At 42.5% G+C, this 17,455-nt stretch overlaps 1 protein-coding gene across 1 annotated transcript in view; it reads right to left on the bottom strand.

The window, feature by feature from the left end:
• Positions 1-1,718: 1,718 nt before the first annotated feature.
• SPTLC1 (serine palmitoyltransferase long chain base subunit 1) overlaps positions 1,719-17,455 on the bottom strand; it is a 39,931-nt gene continuing 24,194 nt past the window's right edge. The window contains exons 7-15 of the mRNA XM_035099854.3: positions 16,394-16,523; positions 15,200-15,289; positions 13,841-13,948; positions 12,456-12,551; positions 10,235-10,331; positions 8,927-8,981; positions 6,534-6,651; positions 4,249-4,322; positions 1,719-3,160 (exon numbers count right to left, since the gene is read on the bottom strand). Coding sequence (XP_034955745.1) covers positions 3,067-3,160; positions 4,249-4,322; positions 6,534-6,651; positions 8,927-8,981; positions 10,235-10,331; positions 12,456-12,551; positions 13,841-13,948; positions 15,200-15,289; positions 16,394-16,523 — 862 coding nt within the window. The 3' untranslated portion in view covers positions 1,719-3,066. The remainder of the gene's footprint in view (positions 3,161-4,248; positions 4,323-6,533; positions 6,652-8,926; positions 8,982-10,234; positions 10,332-12,455; positions 12,552-13,840; positions 13,949-15,199; positions 15,290-16,393; positions 16,524-17,455) is intronic.

Raw genomic sequence — 17,455 nt, forward strand, 5'->3', positions numbered from 1 at the left:
GTGACCAGGATCACATTTCTAAAGTGCAGAGGAAGAAGTCAAAGCTGTTCCTGGGTACCAGCACTCTGAACTGAGTATTCTTGTTGTGCTTTACAGTTCACAACCTCCAAATAAGCTCAATTGAGAATGATCAACTTTACTGTTAGAAAGCATTGTTCTTTTCTAAATGTCGCCCTTGATTTAATTTTCAGGCATGGAGGTGGCAAGGAAAAGGAAGCAACTGCATACCAACAGGCAATCTCATCTACTTGTTTAAGGGTTGCTCTGCAACCGGCCAGTTTCAATAAAGCACCACTGTTTTAGACATTTCTTCTCTAGTCTAGCTGCTGCTACAAAACTATTAAGGACCAGTATGACAAACCTTCCTGCCAACCTATCAGTTCGAAAGCACGTCAAAGTGCAAGTAGATAAATAGGTATACAAAAAGGAAAAAAGGGATGCGGGTGGCGCTGTTGTCTAAAACACTAAGCATAGGGCTTGCAGATCAGAAGGTCAGCGGTTCGAATCCCCGCGACGGGGTGATCTCCCGTTGCTCGGTCCCAGCTCCTGCCCACCTACAAGTAGTTCGAAAGCACGTCAAAGTTCAAGTAGATAAATAGGTACTGCTCTGGCTGGAAGGTAAACGGCGTTTCCGTGTGCTGCTCTGGTTCGCCAGAAGTGGCTTAGTCATGCTGGCCACATGACCCGGAAGCTGTCTGCGGACAAACGCCGGCTCCTCGGCCTATAGAGCGAGATGAGTGCACAACCCGAGAGTCGTCCGCGACTGGACCTAACAGTCAGGGGTACCTTTACCTAGGGTACCAAACCTAGACATCTTAAAAAGCAGACACATCACCTTGCCGACAAAGGTCTGTATAGTTAAAGCTATGGTTTTCCCAATAGTGATGTATGAAAGTGAATGCTGGACCATAAAGGAGGCTGATCGCTGAAGGATTGATGCATTTGAATTATGGTGCTGGAGGAGACTCTTGAGAGTCCCACGGACTGCAAGAAGATCAAACCTATCAATTTTGAAGGAAATCAGCCCTGAGTGCTCCCTGGAAGGACAGATCCTGAAGCTGAGGCTCCAATACTTTGGCCACCTCATGAGAAGAGAAGACTCCCTGGAAAATACCCTGATGTTGGGGGAAATTGAGGGCACAAGGAGAAGGGGACGACAGAGGATGAGATGTTTGGACAGTGTTCTCGAAGCTACTAACATGAGTCTGACCAAACTGCAGGAGGTGGTAGAAGACAAGAGTGCCTGGTGTGTTTTAAATGAGAAGTCCCAACCCTTTTCTGATCTCATTTGAAAGAGGAGAACTTGGGAGTCGACAGTCCTGAAAATATTTTCAGTTTACAATTAGCATAACTGTCGGCAGCTGATAAAGTTACACTGGACTATACAATGTTTGGCCACAATTCTGAAACTGCATTTTGAAGAAAACCAGAAACTCATCAACGTAGCAAATTAACTGGCTTGGCTACCGAAGCCGCTGGATTGATCACTATGTGGAAAGGCAGCACGGCCTGAAGCATGATGGGAAAATTTATACCTTAAAGTACTGAAAGAGAAGCCTGATACCCACCTCAAGTTACCATGAAGCACTTTAAGCCGATTTAGCTCTACGAAGTTCAGGGACTGTGGCTCAAATCCGATTACTTCCCCCTTAATGAGATCGTAGCTGATAGAGAAGATGGTGCAGTCGGAATATGAAGAAAGAAGGACAAAAACAGGATCAAATATATGCTTTTATTTTTTTAAAAAAATTATGTGTCAAATAGAGCGCTGGAATATGTAGCAGCAACCAAAAAAGGCACAGGAGTGTAGAAGCAACCTAGACGTTAACAGAAAGTCTTTAAAAAATAGTATTCACCAGAAATCTGGAACAGTTATCATGGCAAATTCATAGTATGCTAACTTCCTTGAAGGGCGAAAAGAGGTCTTCCTGATTCCAGGTGACATACTGAAACTTCTATGGTATCAATGACAGTCCCTTTTCTGCACATCTTTAGCAGAGACCTGAGTGGTAGTCTCAAGCAAGTAATTGAGAGAGAGAGAAATTGGAACTTCCTGATTACAGTAGGGATATGTGCCCATGCAACTAAATGTTAAGTATTTCTAATTTATTCATGGTTTTTAAAGGTATTGATGAGTAAACATGGACAAGAAACATTATGAGTGAATTAGTTTTCCCATTAATTTATGCACCCACCAGATTATGGTAAGAGATCGATATTTGGCAGAAGAAATTCTACCAGCATTTCATCTGTGTGTGCATACAGATTGTATAATGCTGAACTCAATCCAGTGGAGATTGAGACTGAAATTTAACTGGGAGCTCCAATGGGTGCACAACACTGGTGATCACTGGTATATAAAAGTTAAATGCGTGGTAAAATCACAGGAAAGGTCAACTTGTATAGAATAAAGGAACTGGCATGAGATAAGACATTTAATGGAAACCAGAGAAATAGTTAGAAAAAACAGCTCCTTCTGGGAATTTCAAAAACTAAAAGATCTTAAAAAAAAGTGTACAAAATTCCCACATACCCAGTGTAATAAAAGCTACTTAAGTACATTATTCAAAAGCGTTAATTCCATAATACCATTTAACTATCTGGTCTGACAGTAATAGGAACCTGTTTGGGGGAATGTTACTTAAAATAATACATCTTAAGAGAGGTTAAATGAAGAATATCGTGTAAGTTTTTTCACCCTTTCATGTTCATTAGCGTTACACACAAAACTCTCAAAAATAGCTCGGCTTGTTTTACACATTTAGAGAGTGAGGGAAAGGAATAAGGCCCTTTAAGAACAGAGGTGAAACTCATGTAAAATGCCAGTGATAACAATGATCTCCAATAGAAACAGTACTTATACAGTGAGCAGAGTTTCACGTTCCCGTATTTGTGACCTTTTTGTTTGTTTGTTCTGGAATGACTCAGTGGAAGTTGAGCTTTCCACTCCGTCAGAAGAGAAAGTCAACGAGCTTGAACCTTGGGAGCACAAGCCAATCCACCATACAGTAGGAAAATCGGTATTCCCAGTGTTGTGTGAAGAATGAAGACTCAAGTATGCAGGCCTTAGTTCAGCACCGACTCCGCAGCTTCCCTGATAAGCGAGGCAGCTTTGTCCAATTCTGGTTCTGTCTGTTCTACTGTCACTACGACTCGGATGCTGTCAGGGGCAAAAACAGGGTAGTCGGTCAAAGTTGTTGTCTTTTCGTTGCATGGCAACCTTACAGCACAAACCAGACTCTTTAAGCTGCTGCCAGTCAGAGAAGACATTACCGGCTTAGGCAGATCAGTGGCATAGCTTAGTAAATAAGACAGCTGCACATGTACTCAGTCTCCTAATACTTTTCTTTGCCCATCAATATTTTTTGCTTCACATAACAGTAATCATAGCTTCCCCTGTCAATTCAATAATAAGGATTATCTAGATTTGGTGACTGGTATAGTTTAGTAGCTAGAAAAGGTACAGTGAGATGAATAATAATAATAATAATAATAATAATAATAATAATAATAATAATAATAAATTTATTTATACCCCGCCCTCCCCAGTCAAAACCGGGCTCAGGGCGGCTAACACCAATAAAATTACAATAAAACATAAAAGCAATTAATTAAAATAGAGATTAAAATACAATATTAAAATTTAAAATGCAGCCTCATTTTAAGTAGTCCATAAATCCAAACCATGAGGGAGGAAAAACACAGAGATCAGACTAAGTCCAGCCCAAAGGCCAGGTGGAACAGCTCTGTCTTGCAGGCCCTGCGGAAAGATGACAGGGCCCTGGTCTCCTGTGAAAGAGCGTTCCACCAAGTTGGGGCCAATATTGAAAAGGCCCTGGTCCTAGTAGATGATGATAATTTTTTACTTATAACCCACCCATCTGGCCAGGCCTCAAGTCCTTCTGTTGTTTCTAGTGACAACAGAAGGTGAGTAAGTGACCTTATTCTCCCTCACCATGCCTGCTCTTAAGTAACCGCCAGACAGCATTTTATAGCTTTTTTTTTTTAAAAAAAAAAAAACACCCACACATATTCATTCCCTGAAACCTATTTAAGTATAGATGAGCAAGCCGTTTAGGACAGTCTGCCTATTCAATAGACGAGTCCATGACTTATAAAACAACAGCGACCTTTAAAATCCAGAGGTTCCAACACAAGCTACAGGATGCTTCTCAACCCACCCATTCTGCCTGCCATCAGAAGAACACAGTTTTGTTTTAATAGCAAGGTGAGCAAGTATCTACGAACCTGGGTGGTGGGAGAAACTTCTCTTCTTTCTCCAAATAGCGAGCCTGGGTTAATGCAATACCTCTGTTCATACACTGAGGAGAGAAACAGGAGAATCAGTTGCCACACTCATGTGTTATATATCAGACTGTTAAGTAACATGTGGTACCTTGCCACAAGGAGCTAAATACATTTTTAGTGCTGGTTTGTAATACTGTTAACTCTCTTCTAGCCACCCCACAACTGCTCCTTGCTCTATTGTAAAAAAAGAAAAAGAAGAGTAAAGGTTTAGTCCAGTCAAAGGCGACTATGGGGCTGCGGCGCTCTTCTCACTTTTCAGGCCGAGGGAGCAGCATTTGTCTGCAGAAAGCTTTCCAGGTCATGTGGCCAAGCATGACTAAACTGCTTCTGGCACAACGGGACACCATGATGGAAACGCCGTTTACCTTCCCGCTTGGAGCGGTACCTATTTATCTACTTGTACTGGTGTGCTTTCGAACTGCTAGGTTGGCAGGAGCTCGGACAGAGCAATGGGAGCTCACCCTGTCACGTGGATTCGAACTGCCGACCTTCTGATTGACAAGCCCAAAAGGCTCAGTGGTTTTGACCACAGCGTTACTCGCATCATATTCCTTTCTCTAAGTGAACCAACGTACATTCCATGTACTTGCACACAACATCAAATACTAGGTTTGCATTATGTGCACTAGTCTTGGGCCCATCAACTCCCCCACTCCTTTCCTCCTCCAGTGAGGTCAGAATCTTTCACTTTCATTTACAGCTAATTGTAGTGGTTAAGGTTAACTATGGTTTAGTGCAGGGATCGGCAACCTGCGGCCCACAGGCCACAAGCAGTCCACGGGGGCAGTTTAACCAGGCCACAAGCAGCCCCCGAACTGAGCTACATGCCCGCCGAGTCCCTGCACACTGCACTAAATCGGTGCAGCAAGGCAACTCGCTTCCGGGGTGCCAAAAATTGCATCTGTGCATGCCCAGACGTCGAAAATCATGTCTGCGCATGTCTAGATGCCAGAAATCACACGCAAGCATGATCTCCACGGGACTTGAAACAAGGGAACTTCAAACCACGGTTGATGATGCTAGCTTGCAATCACCTCCCTGCTGTTGTACCAGAGAAGTGAAATGGAGCAGGGAAGACCAGGCTCTTGCCTGTCTGCTGAGCTCCAAAGCCCCCAATGGCCACTCTCAACAGATTTGAATAGGTGTCAAATAGCACTGGACAAATTATAGCACCCTGTGTGTCAGGGACTGGGAAGAGGAGGAATGGTAGAGACTGCCTCCACAGCTTGACCCTTCCAGGGAGGAGGAAAAAGGAAGACAGTTTAGATTTACAACAGGGGCTTGAGGGAGGTCACAGCTCAGAGGCAGATGAGGGGGAAAGTTGGGAAATAATGGGAGGGGGGTCACAACTGGTGGACATGGTGTCTTTAGAAAGCATTGGAACACCCCCCCCCCAATTCCCAGAACCCGGCAAGCCTTAAAAGTAGGAGAGCAAATAACTCGAAGACAGAGGGCACGTAGCAGCACCCGTAAAAGTGATGAATGAGGAAGTGAGAGAGATTGTCCAATTCACTCTGGACAATGCCATTATCCACGAGGCTGGGTTCTACAGCCTCTCTCTGTAAATACTGAATAAAAAGTGGACGGTAAGAGACATTTCCTTGTCTTTGTACGTTCCTGGGCAACTGGCTGGGAATCGCTGGTAGAAGCCTGACATTGTGGGTCCACACGGCTCAAGAGCCAGGGAACTGAGAGACACTCGTCCAATGCTATCTTGCCCTCAATACCCATCTCCCATAGCGGGTACAATGCTGCCTCTCATATGCCTTAGTTTTAAAAGGGACCAATCCCAGATGATTGCTGTAGCAATCTTAGGGTTGCCATTTTTCAAAAAGTGAAAATCTTTTTTGGCCAAAGTTGTTGAACTTTCCTTTCCTTTCCTTTCCTTTCTTTTCTTTCTTTCTTTCTTTCTTTACAAAAAATAGTTCTGGGGCTATTTTTAAGGGAATTTGCCCAAATCTACACTTCCAGCATGGGTTGCCATACGTCCAGATTTTCCTAGACGTTAAAGCGATTTCTGCCCAGACACCGTTTCCAATGGCCGAATCCCGGCTATGCCCAGGAAATTCCGGATGTATGGCAACCCTACTTTTCAAATGTAACCTTGCAACCCAGCACATGGAGGAATTCTAGAAGGAAGTGCAACAGAGACTTCAATACAGAACACCTCCACTTCTTTCTTCTCGTTGTTAGGCTTTGAGGACCGTGAAAAAAAGGACTCTTACATAATCAACAATTTCCTTCAGTAGCCTTGCATCACTCTCTCGAGATCCAGTGCTGTCTTCTAAGCGGAGGTGCAATGCTGGAGAAAGGGATTGCCCCACTACACGTAGACCAGGAATCCTAAAAAAAAGGGTCAACATATCGAAATTGCTGATATGGTCAGCAATAAAATGGAAGAAAAACTGGCATTGTAAATTAGCAGTCGCTTTGTAACAATAGTGAACGCAAGTTGGGGAGGCAGTTTCAGCTCCTGTAAGAGTGCCAGTAGAATCTGCCTAAACTGCACTTCTAAATTAAGAGGTGAGGCACTTCCCTGAACTGTGGAAGAATATATTTTCCCCCAACTAGGTCGGCATAAAAGCCCTGCCAGCCCAGAGGTTTTCACTGGGCAAGTGGACAATGCTGTCACTAGGACAAAGATATGCTAAAACAAGTTGTGCATTAAGAGTTTTGCTCAATTTAATTTAGAATTTAATCTCTAGAAACATCTCAATTTTCAATTATTCCACATTAAAATTGCTGAAAAGTATCTTGTTAAGAGCCTGAAATCTAATGGAAGGAAGGAAATCAAGAACACGAGAGAGAGAGAAGCAGTGTTTGGATATTAATATCATAAAGCAAGCAATCATCTAGTCACAAGCAAAATCATGAATGCAACTCTAACATACATTTGACGAGGCAGATTTTTATGGAACCATGTGAGAGGCTTGCATGTTGAAGACTTACAAAATAACTTTAAATCATTTATGAAGAAGTTTAAAAGCACAGGTCCCAATACTAATGCTTCACGTCTAACAGACAGTTTAATTATAAAATGGACCATTAGCACATTTCAGAAATGAAGGCAACTAACTGCTACAAAAGGAAAAGGTAGTTTAATAAGAGAAACCACCTTTGAATCCCAGCCAATTTAAAGCTTTGACATTTGCAGATTTCTCCCCAACCGCACTTTGTCATAAATGTACTGTACATTTCTAGAGGCTTGCTTTAGAAGTCCCAAGTTGATACCCAAGTTCCTTTTGCCACTTACTTAAAATAAACCAGCATCTGACTCAAGCACGCATCAAGCTAGAGAAGAACAATAAGCAAAGTGTCAGACAAAGCTCTTCCAGACAAAAGGTCAGTTAATGTTTGTGTTAAGAGAAGAGCGTCTGGCTTTGCTGGTATGGCAACCCTATTCTAAAGGATATTTTACATAGGCAGAGATGGGGAAATTGGCACAATGAAATGTATGCCTAATGAAAACTTGTGCTACAGAAGATGTAGTAAATGTATGAGGTGATAACTTGTATGGAAAAGCTAAGGATAGTATGCGAGATGCACCTGACTACAGAAAAATGGGAACTGCAGTGTCGCCTTCCAAAAAGGGCACAGATATCGTGCAACAGCCTAGGGCCAAGGCTCTTTCATCATTTGAAAGATGTGCTGAACCAGGCATCCCCAAACTCCGGCCCTCCAGATGTTTTGGACTACAATTCCCATCATCCCTGACCACTGGTCCTGTTAGCTAGGGATCATGGGAGTTGTAGGCCAAAACATCTGGAGGGCCGCAGTTTGGGGGTGCCTGTGCTGAACATTGATGTGTTGAAGACTTTCAACTCATCAGTGAATTCAGAGAGACTCATCTAATCTTGGATGTATTAATTCAGAACCTCTTGCGCTAAACAAAGTGAAATGCGCAGAAATTATTTTTGCACAAGGGGCTCAAAATTGAAGCACCCAAAATATTCCTGCATTAATACTTGGGAGTGCTCCAAAGTGAACACAGAGCAAAGTCTTGGAAACAGGGTCCCACGAGTATCTATTTTCTGCAATGCTTCCGGCCAGTTACACCTTAATTGTGACCATATTTACAGACACAGACTGCATCTTTGGTATCAATCGAAGACTGTATTCCCTGACAATAATTCAATGTGCAGGTAAAAGAGCTGGGAGTGGCTAGGAACAAAGGCTATTTTACACATGGCATGTTTATTTACCCCAGCTATAAAATTTCATATAGCAGTATCGGAGGGAGTATGATCTTTTAAACGCATGTCTGATATTGAAATGCCCCGGAGAAGAATTTTAAACTCAAGATAAATTACGGCTAAACTGCCCATATTGTATTTCAAGAAATTGTTCCCTGCTTTAACTGTAACTGCAGTCAAACACAGAAGCTGGATTTTCTAAAGTAGCTCAAACTTCAACAGAGCTGGGTGGGGGGGAAACCCCACTAGGAGGTGCAATCTTAGACGATCCTCTATATGCCTATTCAGAAGTAAGCCCTATTCCACTCACTAGGGATTACTCCTGGATAATATGGTATAGGATGTTTGGAAAACTATGGGCTTTTTTAGGAGGCATTTTCCGTTCAACGTGGAGTTCAAAGCAAGAAGGCAAAGCACTCACTTACCCTTGTAAAGCCTGGTGTATTCGCTTGCATTTTTGTCGTAAAATCTGAAAAATCCCTAGACAAAACAGTTTTAAGTTGGGGTATCTAAAACTGAGCAGGATAAATATAAACAGCTGTTTAAGTCTTGTGCTAGAGTTGCCACTTCTACAAATCTGCCTTTCTACCACTCGAGAGCTCACAGGGAAATTATACAGAGAAAATAAATGCTTAGCGACACAAACATGGGGCCCCCATGCTACCTTAGACCATGGGGAACAGACACCGTAGAACAGAAGAACACATGGTCAAGAGTGGGGCATTTTTGCCTCTTTTAAGTCAAGCTCATGAATAAATGAACTTCACCTTCTCTCAAAGGCAGGGCTGGAGAACTGCTAGAGAGCAAAAAGGCTGCAGGGGCCAGTAAAGTATGTGGTGGCAGCATGCTGACCTAAGAAGGCTCTCTCTTATCTCAACTTCTGGGTAAACAGAAGTGAAGGATGGTGGCAGAATTGTTCAGGCCTCTAAAGGAGTAATTCTCTTTCCTGGAGGGAGAACAACATAAGCCAGCGGAGGAGGCAAGGCTGAGAGGTGCACTAACTGCTAGCCACCCAATTATTTTTGCTGTCATTTTCCCTACACCTTTCCCAGCTGTAATCCAGTGCAACTGGAATTGTGAACAATGTAATAGATTTGGCCATTCTGAGATTTACATGATGCCATTATGCTACTACCGGTAGCTGTTTTCAATTCCCTTTGCAAAGATTTCCAACGCTGAATTTGCCTTTTTCTGGCACATTCTGAGTGACTTCTCAACTAGAGAGAAGACTCTCTTTCCTGGTAGCCATTGCTATTGCCATTTATTTTGCTTTTATATTTGTATTTGTATCTCTCTATTCCAAAAAATAAAAACTCATGGCAGCAATGGAAGAGAAAGAAGAAACACCACGATCATGGATCTGAAGGATCTCCCTCATCACTTTTAATGGAACAAATCATTTATATATTTTGTGGCCCATTCAACTAGCCTGGCGAGATTTCTTAGATTTCTTGGGATTTCACCACTCTCAAAAAACTACAAGCTTTCCTACTGCACTATGCATTAGGTGATATAGCACAACTATCCTTCAGATAACCTAGGCATCATTGAAAATGAAGGGCTGAGTCAACTAACAAGCATATCATAATGTGAACTGCAATTCCTACAGTGAATCTATGAGCAATCTCTCACAAGAATAGGAAGTCAAATCCATCTCACAAGTCTGGCAGTTCAAAACTTTGCTGGCAGTTTATGCTGAACAGTTTTCTGCTCTTTTTTTAAAAAAAAGATACCTGGGTTTTCCTCCATGATATTGAGGCCCTCAATGGCGGCAGCAGCTAGGAGAGGAGGCAGAGAGGCTGAAAAGCAGTACCCTTGACCAGATAATCTCTGGAAAGAAAAAAACAGCATGGAGTGACCACACTTTATATAGATACTTCATTGGTAAACAAGTTAGAATTTACTGGTATCTGGATGCTTGGCCTAGCCTTGTTCCAAAGACCTAATCTGAAATTATTTCCAAGTCCACAGTGACAACAGCTACATGTGGGCAACACAGCCCAGTGGACCAACATCCATCTCACCAAGTTATCATTCTTAAATTTGAAAGCAGTAACAGTAGTACTGTGAGCAGACAGCCTGGATTCTACTGTCACATGCAGGACTTCAATTCTGTAAGGTGCCCTTAGCCACCTGCTGCCTTGATGACTCTGAAATCAAGAGGCCATCAGTTCAGAAGTGGAGCCAGTTAACTGGCTCTCAGAATCAGAAGTATCTTTATTTGCATCAACCACTAGCCACAGCAATAATATAATATAATAATATAATAATATACAGTGGTACTTCAGTTTAAGTACACAATTGGTTCCGGAAGTCTGTACTTAACCTGAAGCAAACTTTCCCATTGAAAGTAATGGAAAGTGGATTAATCCATTCCAGAAGGTCCGTGGGGCACTTAAACTGAAAGTACTCAAGATAATAGGTAAAAACCTAACTATACAAAATTCATTTTGGAGGTTTGCATCAATAATCAAAGAAAAGATCTTATTCTAATTGCTCCCGCTAAAAACCTTGCAGTTTTTGCTGTCACCTGATCATCTTGATCTGCCAAAAGAAAGGACACCGTAGTGATGGCTGAGCGACCCAGCAAGGACAACAATAGAGGGGTAATAACCTCACTCCTCAAATCCTTATAATGAGTGCAAGCCAGAAGAACATGAGCCACTGACTCAATACTGCCCTCTCCACAAGGACATAACCATTTTTCCAGCAGGATTTTTTGAAATCAACCCTCAAGTACAGCCAAAGGCAAGATATTCAATCTTGCGACAGTGAAAGCACATCTGTATTTTGGAATTGTTAAATTTTGCAAAGAGGGTGCCAAAGTGATTAGGTGGAAAACAATCATACCATGGGCAAAATTTCCTTGTTGTGGCCAAATTATTCTGTCGCTCGATATCATTTGGCGTTGTCTAATTAATTTTTTGCTTTACTGAAGCCCAGGCTCACCTTTGCTCTAGGAGTCACCTCTACTATCAACTACTTCTCCCCAATTATTGCCTTTTCAGCAACCTTCCTTTATGTATAAAGGTAAAGGTACCCCTGACCATTAGGTCCAGTCGCGGATGACTCTGGGGTTGCGCACTCATCTCGCTCTATAGGCTGAGGGAGCCGGTGTTTGTCCGCAGACAGCTTCTGGGTCGTGTGGCTAGCATGACTAAGCCGCTTCAGGCAAACCAGAGCAGCGCACGGAAACGCCGTTTACCTTCCAGCCAAAGCAGTACCTATTTATCTACTTGAACTTTGACGTGCTTTCGAACTGGTAGGTGGGCAGGAGCTGGGACCGAGCAACGGGAGCTCACCCCGTCGCGGGGATTCGAACCGCCGACCTTCTGATCGGCAAGCCCTAGGCTTAATGTTTTAGACAACAGCACCACCCACATCCCTTTTTCCTTTATGTATAAAGGTAAAGGGGCCCCTGACCATCAGGTCCAGTCGTGTCCGACTCTGGGGTTGCGGCGCTCGTATCGCTCTATAGGCCGAGAGAGCCGGCGTTTGTCCGCAGACAGCTTCCGGGTCATGTGGCCAGCATGACAAAGCTGCTTCTGGCGAACCAGAGCAGCGTATGGTCCCTATTTATCTACTTGCACTGTGTGCTTTCGAACTGTTAGGTTGGCAGGAGCTGGGACCGAGCAACGGGAGCTCACCCCGTCGCGGGGATTCGAACCGCCAACCTTCTGATCAGGAAGTCCTATGTATACTGGGCACCAATTCAGCTGCATCCAGTGAAACCTTTGCCCCATTCCGCAGCAATAGCTGATGATGCTCTGCTGCAGCTCCCCTGGATGGTGTTATTCTCAACTGACACGAAGAGGAGATGCTCCCACCAGCCTACCAACATCTGCCAGACTGGCCAAGTGTGACTCCACTCTGTCCAATACCTGCCTTGGTCACGTATTCTACTGGAACTCCAAAGCATACAACATATCATGCATTTCCAGTTTTTGCACCTACCTGGTGATCAATAACAAAGGATCGCCCACAGCAAAACCCTCCAATAGAAGCCAGGGAGTTTTCCATGTTTGCACTGATAAGATCAATGTCATCCATCTGTTGCACAAACAGGGCAACACCAGCGTTAGTTAAAAACAGCATGTTTGGTTACCAGCCATATAGCTGTAGAACAATTAGATGAGCTTTCCGAATTATTTAACCCTCCCAAAACGTGCCCATAATTAATAAAGACACAAACTCTTTAAATTCATCTAGAGAATGACGGACAGCAAAATACAAGAGAAATTATTGAAGTGGCACTCAATGCAAATTCCTGGTGGTATCCTACAAAGTACAGTGGTACCTTGGTTCTAGAACTTAATCCATTCTGGGAGTCTATTTGGACTCCCGAAACCATTCGAAAACCAAGGTGCAGATTCTGATTGGCTGCAGGAGCTTCCTGCCCTCAAGCGGAAGCCGCGTCAGACGTTCGGCTTCCGAAAAACGTTTGCAAACCAAAACACTTACTTCTGGGTTTGTGGTGTTTGGGAGCCGATTTGTTCGGCAACCATGCCGTTCAGGAACCAAGGTACCACTGTATCCACAGTTTAAGTTTTCCTGCTTTTATCCACTGAGATCTAAAAGAGCAAAGTGGATCTGAAGCAGCTCTCAACTTAAATTTGGAATACATTAACACATTTGACCCAAGAGTCAATATTAATGTAAATTTCTACATGCACTTTCCAGAATGATTACAATGACATAACTCATCTGGAATAAAAATGCTCTAGGAATCAAAAGATGAACAGGGAGCAGGATTTTTTTTCCCCTTCCAAGATTAGGTCCTTGCATTTTTCCAAGTTCTACTTTATGAGCTCTTTACCTCTTTGTGGGCAAACAGTTCCTGAACATGTAGAACCCTGAATCCTAGCCAGTAGTTTGTAAAATGTTCTGAAGGATTTATATAAAGTTATGTGTTAATTTGCATCATGCGGGTATATTGATGCATACGGCATCTTTGTGTTAAGTATGTTCTTTTATATCAGAAAATTCACCCATTCATTTGTCCGATCCCAAAGCAGATTCTTGACAAATTCAGCAAAAGGCTAAGCAGTAACACAAAAATCTGCAAACTGGGTATGTTGCAGTAGGTTGTTTTAAAGGACAATTATTTTGATAACTTGAAGATGCTTTACATATTTGTTGCTATTAATAAACCCTCCTACATTTAAATTTTCTTTGCAAAGCTAATATTTAAGGGATTATGCAAGAGACAAGATTGCCATGCACAGAATTTCCACATAATGGCTGCAAAGCCACTGCTATAAACAAGACAAGTATATCAAAGGTTGTTTCTTCCTTTTGGCACAAAAAAGCATTGTCATAAAAGAAAGGCCTGCACTTACATTTATTCCATAATGTTCTGTAACTCCTCGTCCATGTTCTCCCAGCACTCCGAAGGAAAGACTTTCTTCCAAAAATAACCTCACTTTGTATTTGTATTTCAACTTTACCTACATATTTATTCAATTGCAAGTGACACAAGACAGCACAAGATTATCGAGGGCTCAGGACAAGAAACCAGATTCATGCACAAGTTGTCAAGTGTTCAATCAACTTCATTCTAAAAACGCAAACCTCCATGCACTTTAATTCCTTGCCATTGTTGTAAGATATGGAACATATTTAACCTGATTATGCACAGGACATTATTTTCTGTGCGCTGGCGCCTCACTGAGTTGCTGGACTTTTGGGAGTCCGGAGTGTGTGTGTGTGGTGAAATACTGAAATACAGAACTAGCACCCTTAAAACTTTGGGAGTAGGAACAGATTTCTTTGAAGAAACAAACAGAAAGCCTTCTTACTGAGAAATTGCCCAAGTGCATTGTAACAAAGTTTCCCCCAGTTATAGCACCACTATGAAAGTTATCAATGCACAACTAGAGTTTTAGGCAGAACACAGCAGCACCAATATAACACGCCTCATTCCCAGTGTGAGAATATTGTCTCCTGCCTCAAAATTGCTGCATCCCTTTCTTCTGACCCCTGCACCAGCTAAGTTTCCTCATATATAAAGGGTGAAGCCCTCTATCCCTATCTGCACAAGGTCAAACACACACATCACTAAGCAGCCTAGTATTTTTCTGGACGTGCTTCACATAGCACATAATGACTGGGAGGGAAAATAGGTAAAGGTAAGGGGGACCCCTGACCATTAGGTCCAGTCGTGACCGACTCTGGGGTTGCGGAGCTCATCTCGCGTTATTGGCCGAGGGAGCCGGCGTACAGCTTCCAGGTCATGTGGCCAGCATGACAAAGCCGCTTCTGGCGAACCAGAGCAGCACAAGGAAACGCCGTTTACCTTCCCGTTGTAGCGGTACCTATTTATCTACTTGCACTTTGATGTGCTTTCGAACTGCTACGTGGGCAGGAGCTGGGACCGAGCAACAGGAGCTCACCCCATTGCAGGGATTCGAACCGCTGACCTTCTGATCAGCAAGCCCTAGACTCTGTGGTTTAACCCACAGCGCCACCTGGGTCTAGGACTAGGCGGCTCAAAAAGTTTATTTATCTACTTGCACTTTGACATGCTTTCGAACCGCTAGGTTGGCAGGAGCTGGGACCAAGCAAAGGGAGCTCACCCAGTGCTTGGATTTGAACCGGCAACCTTCTGATTGGCAAGCCCTAGGCTCAGTGGTTTAACCCACAGCGCCACCCGCATCCCAGGGAGGGAAAATACTTATTGACAAAAACTACCTACTCACCAATTCCGGAAGAGGACAAATATCTCCAGCGTTAACATACAAACCCTCAACCACGATAAAGCGCCGGGTTACACGAGCTTTACGGGGGTTCTGCAGAGAAACAAAAGTTTCATATGGATGGTTCTTAACAGATGCTTGTTATGAGATAAACTCGCTTAGGTTACCATTGAAATGCCATCAAAAGTTGACAGAATGTAAAGAAGAAAAGCTTGAGCTTATGCCAGCAGAAATCAATGGCCTTAAAAACATTTTTTTAACAATCTGATACTTTGCGGCTAAGCATTCTTTATAGCCAGTAAGCTCTGCAGCCAGGATAAAGGCTTAATGCTATTAACTCCAAGCCTTCAACACAAATGTTGATGTCTAAAGAAACGTGCATGGCTCTGTTTTGATACTACTTTAATACAAAAATGGTGCTTACAGTGTGGTTGTGAAACAAAATGGAACTCTTGAGTATTTTTACACTGCACTGATATTGCAGTGGTGTGTGCTCTGGTTATTTTGAGTTATTTTTTTAAAAAAAGGGAAAGTGGGTGAACGGCATATCTTACAGTTCCATCTGCAGATCTTTCAAACATTAAGTGTGTGAGCTGAGGGGTTATAGCTCAGCAGTCGTCCTGTATCACGAGGGGCTTGTGACGTGTCGTATAAACAGGAAACAGGAAGTAGTACCTGTTGCTATTGTGTATCTGAAATATATGACACTGTCTGTAAGCAATCTGTCTGTTGTTATGCTGTTCGTCGGAGCTGCAGCATCATGGAGTTAAATACTCCTGGGTGAAGCTAACTTAAATTTGAATAAATTTTATTTGTTTTAATGAACAAGGGAGTGAAAGTGATTTATTTCACGAGCACTGAAAGCTGGAAAGTTTCCGCTGCTACAAGCTGCGTTTGAACTGTTATCTAAACTTCAGAAGGACGTTTAGAAACAAGGCTTGACTTTCGTGAAGGAAGCGTGCAAGGCAAGGAGTTTTTTGCTACGCTGCTACAACTCTGCTAATAAAGTGAAAGTTGCAGACCCCAAGCATGGCTATCTGAATAAATGAAACACAGCTGCCAAACCTACTTCAAAAGATGCACAACACTTCATTTTCAGAGCGGACTAGAAGATAAATAATGAGCAATGAAGGCATCAAAATATGTTAGCTTAAAATTACACCCTACAACACATCAATGAGTTCAAAAATATTGTACCTTCTGATCTTCAATCTCCTGCTCTTTGAGTAGATGCTCAAGGTCAACCATATCATTGTGTTTAAAAAACTTAATGTTGCTTCTGGATGCCTGTAAGCCTTTCTGAATAGCAAAGCAGGCTGCTTCATCACTGTAAATACACAGAATTGTGTCAGTTCACTCTTAGCATGAGCTGCCTTTTTGAAGTCTGATTTCCCTCCATAATGTACTTTTCATAAACTTCTACACAATATGCTTTTTTGACCATATGAGCAGCCTCAACCACCTCCAGCTGCAGAAGTGGACAGCAAGACTGCATTCGATTAGCAATATCATCACATGATGGGGCTTTTGCATTCTTCTCTCTCTGAAATGGCCATAAGGAGATGACGTGCTTTTGCTTCTATTTCCAATTGTAGTTTAACTGTGATATTTTTATCTATGGCTTATTGAAACAAGCCAGCTTCATGAACGTTTCCCGGTTTGCCTGTTTTAGCAAACCATAGTTAACATTAATGACAGCTTCTCTAGGTTTCGCTACAACACTAAAATGTGAAGCTTCCAATCTTCTTCACTGCTGAAAGAAAGGAAAATGAATGCGCCTGAGGCTCATTCACATAATGATATAACCATAATTTGTTATGCTTGGATGCAGGCAGTGTATGAGAGCTTCCCCAATCAATAGCCAACAACTTTGTTTTTCCTGTGTTCACAGGAATTGTTACTACCATCATTTTGTTTATTAAAACGTTTCTATCCCTCTGTATGAATCAGAGAGATCCCCAAGGTAGAAACACACACACACACACACACACACACACACACACACAGAGTGCTTTTTTTCTGGGAGGACGCAGGGGTACGCATACCCCTAAACATTTTGTGAATCTTTGTACTTTTGTCCATTTACTGTATTTATTTTCCCCGATTTGAACTGTAAAATAGTGATTTTCTTGAGTCAAAATGAGAGTACCCCTAAACATTTTTTAGAAAAAAAAGCACACACACACACAAAATAGCTATAGCAGACATCACACAATAAGCAAACACCAGAATAAAAGCAAAATATAGGTTACAGTAAAA

Source organism: Zootoca vivipara, chromosome 10 (genome assembly GCF_965207765.1).
Source record: "Zootoca vivipara chromosome 10, rZooViv2.hap1.1, whole genome shotgun sequence".
NCBI lineage: Eukaryota > Metazoa > Chordata > Lepidosauria > Squamata > Lacertidae > Zootoca > Zootoca vivipara.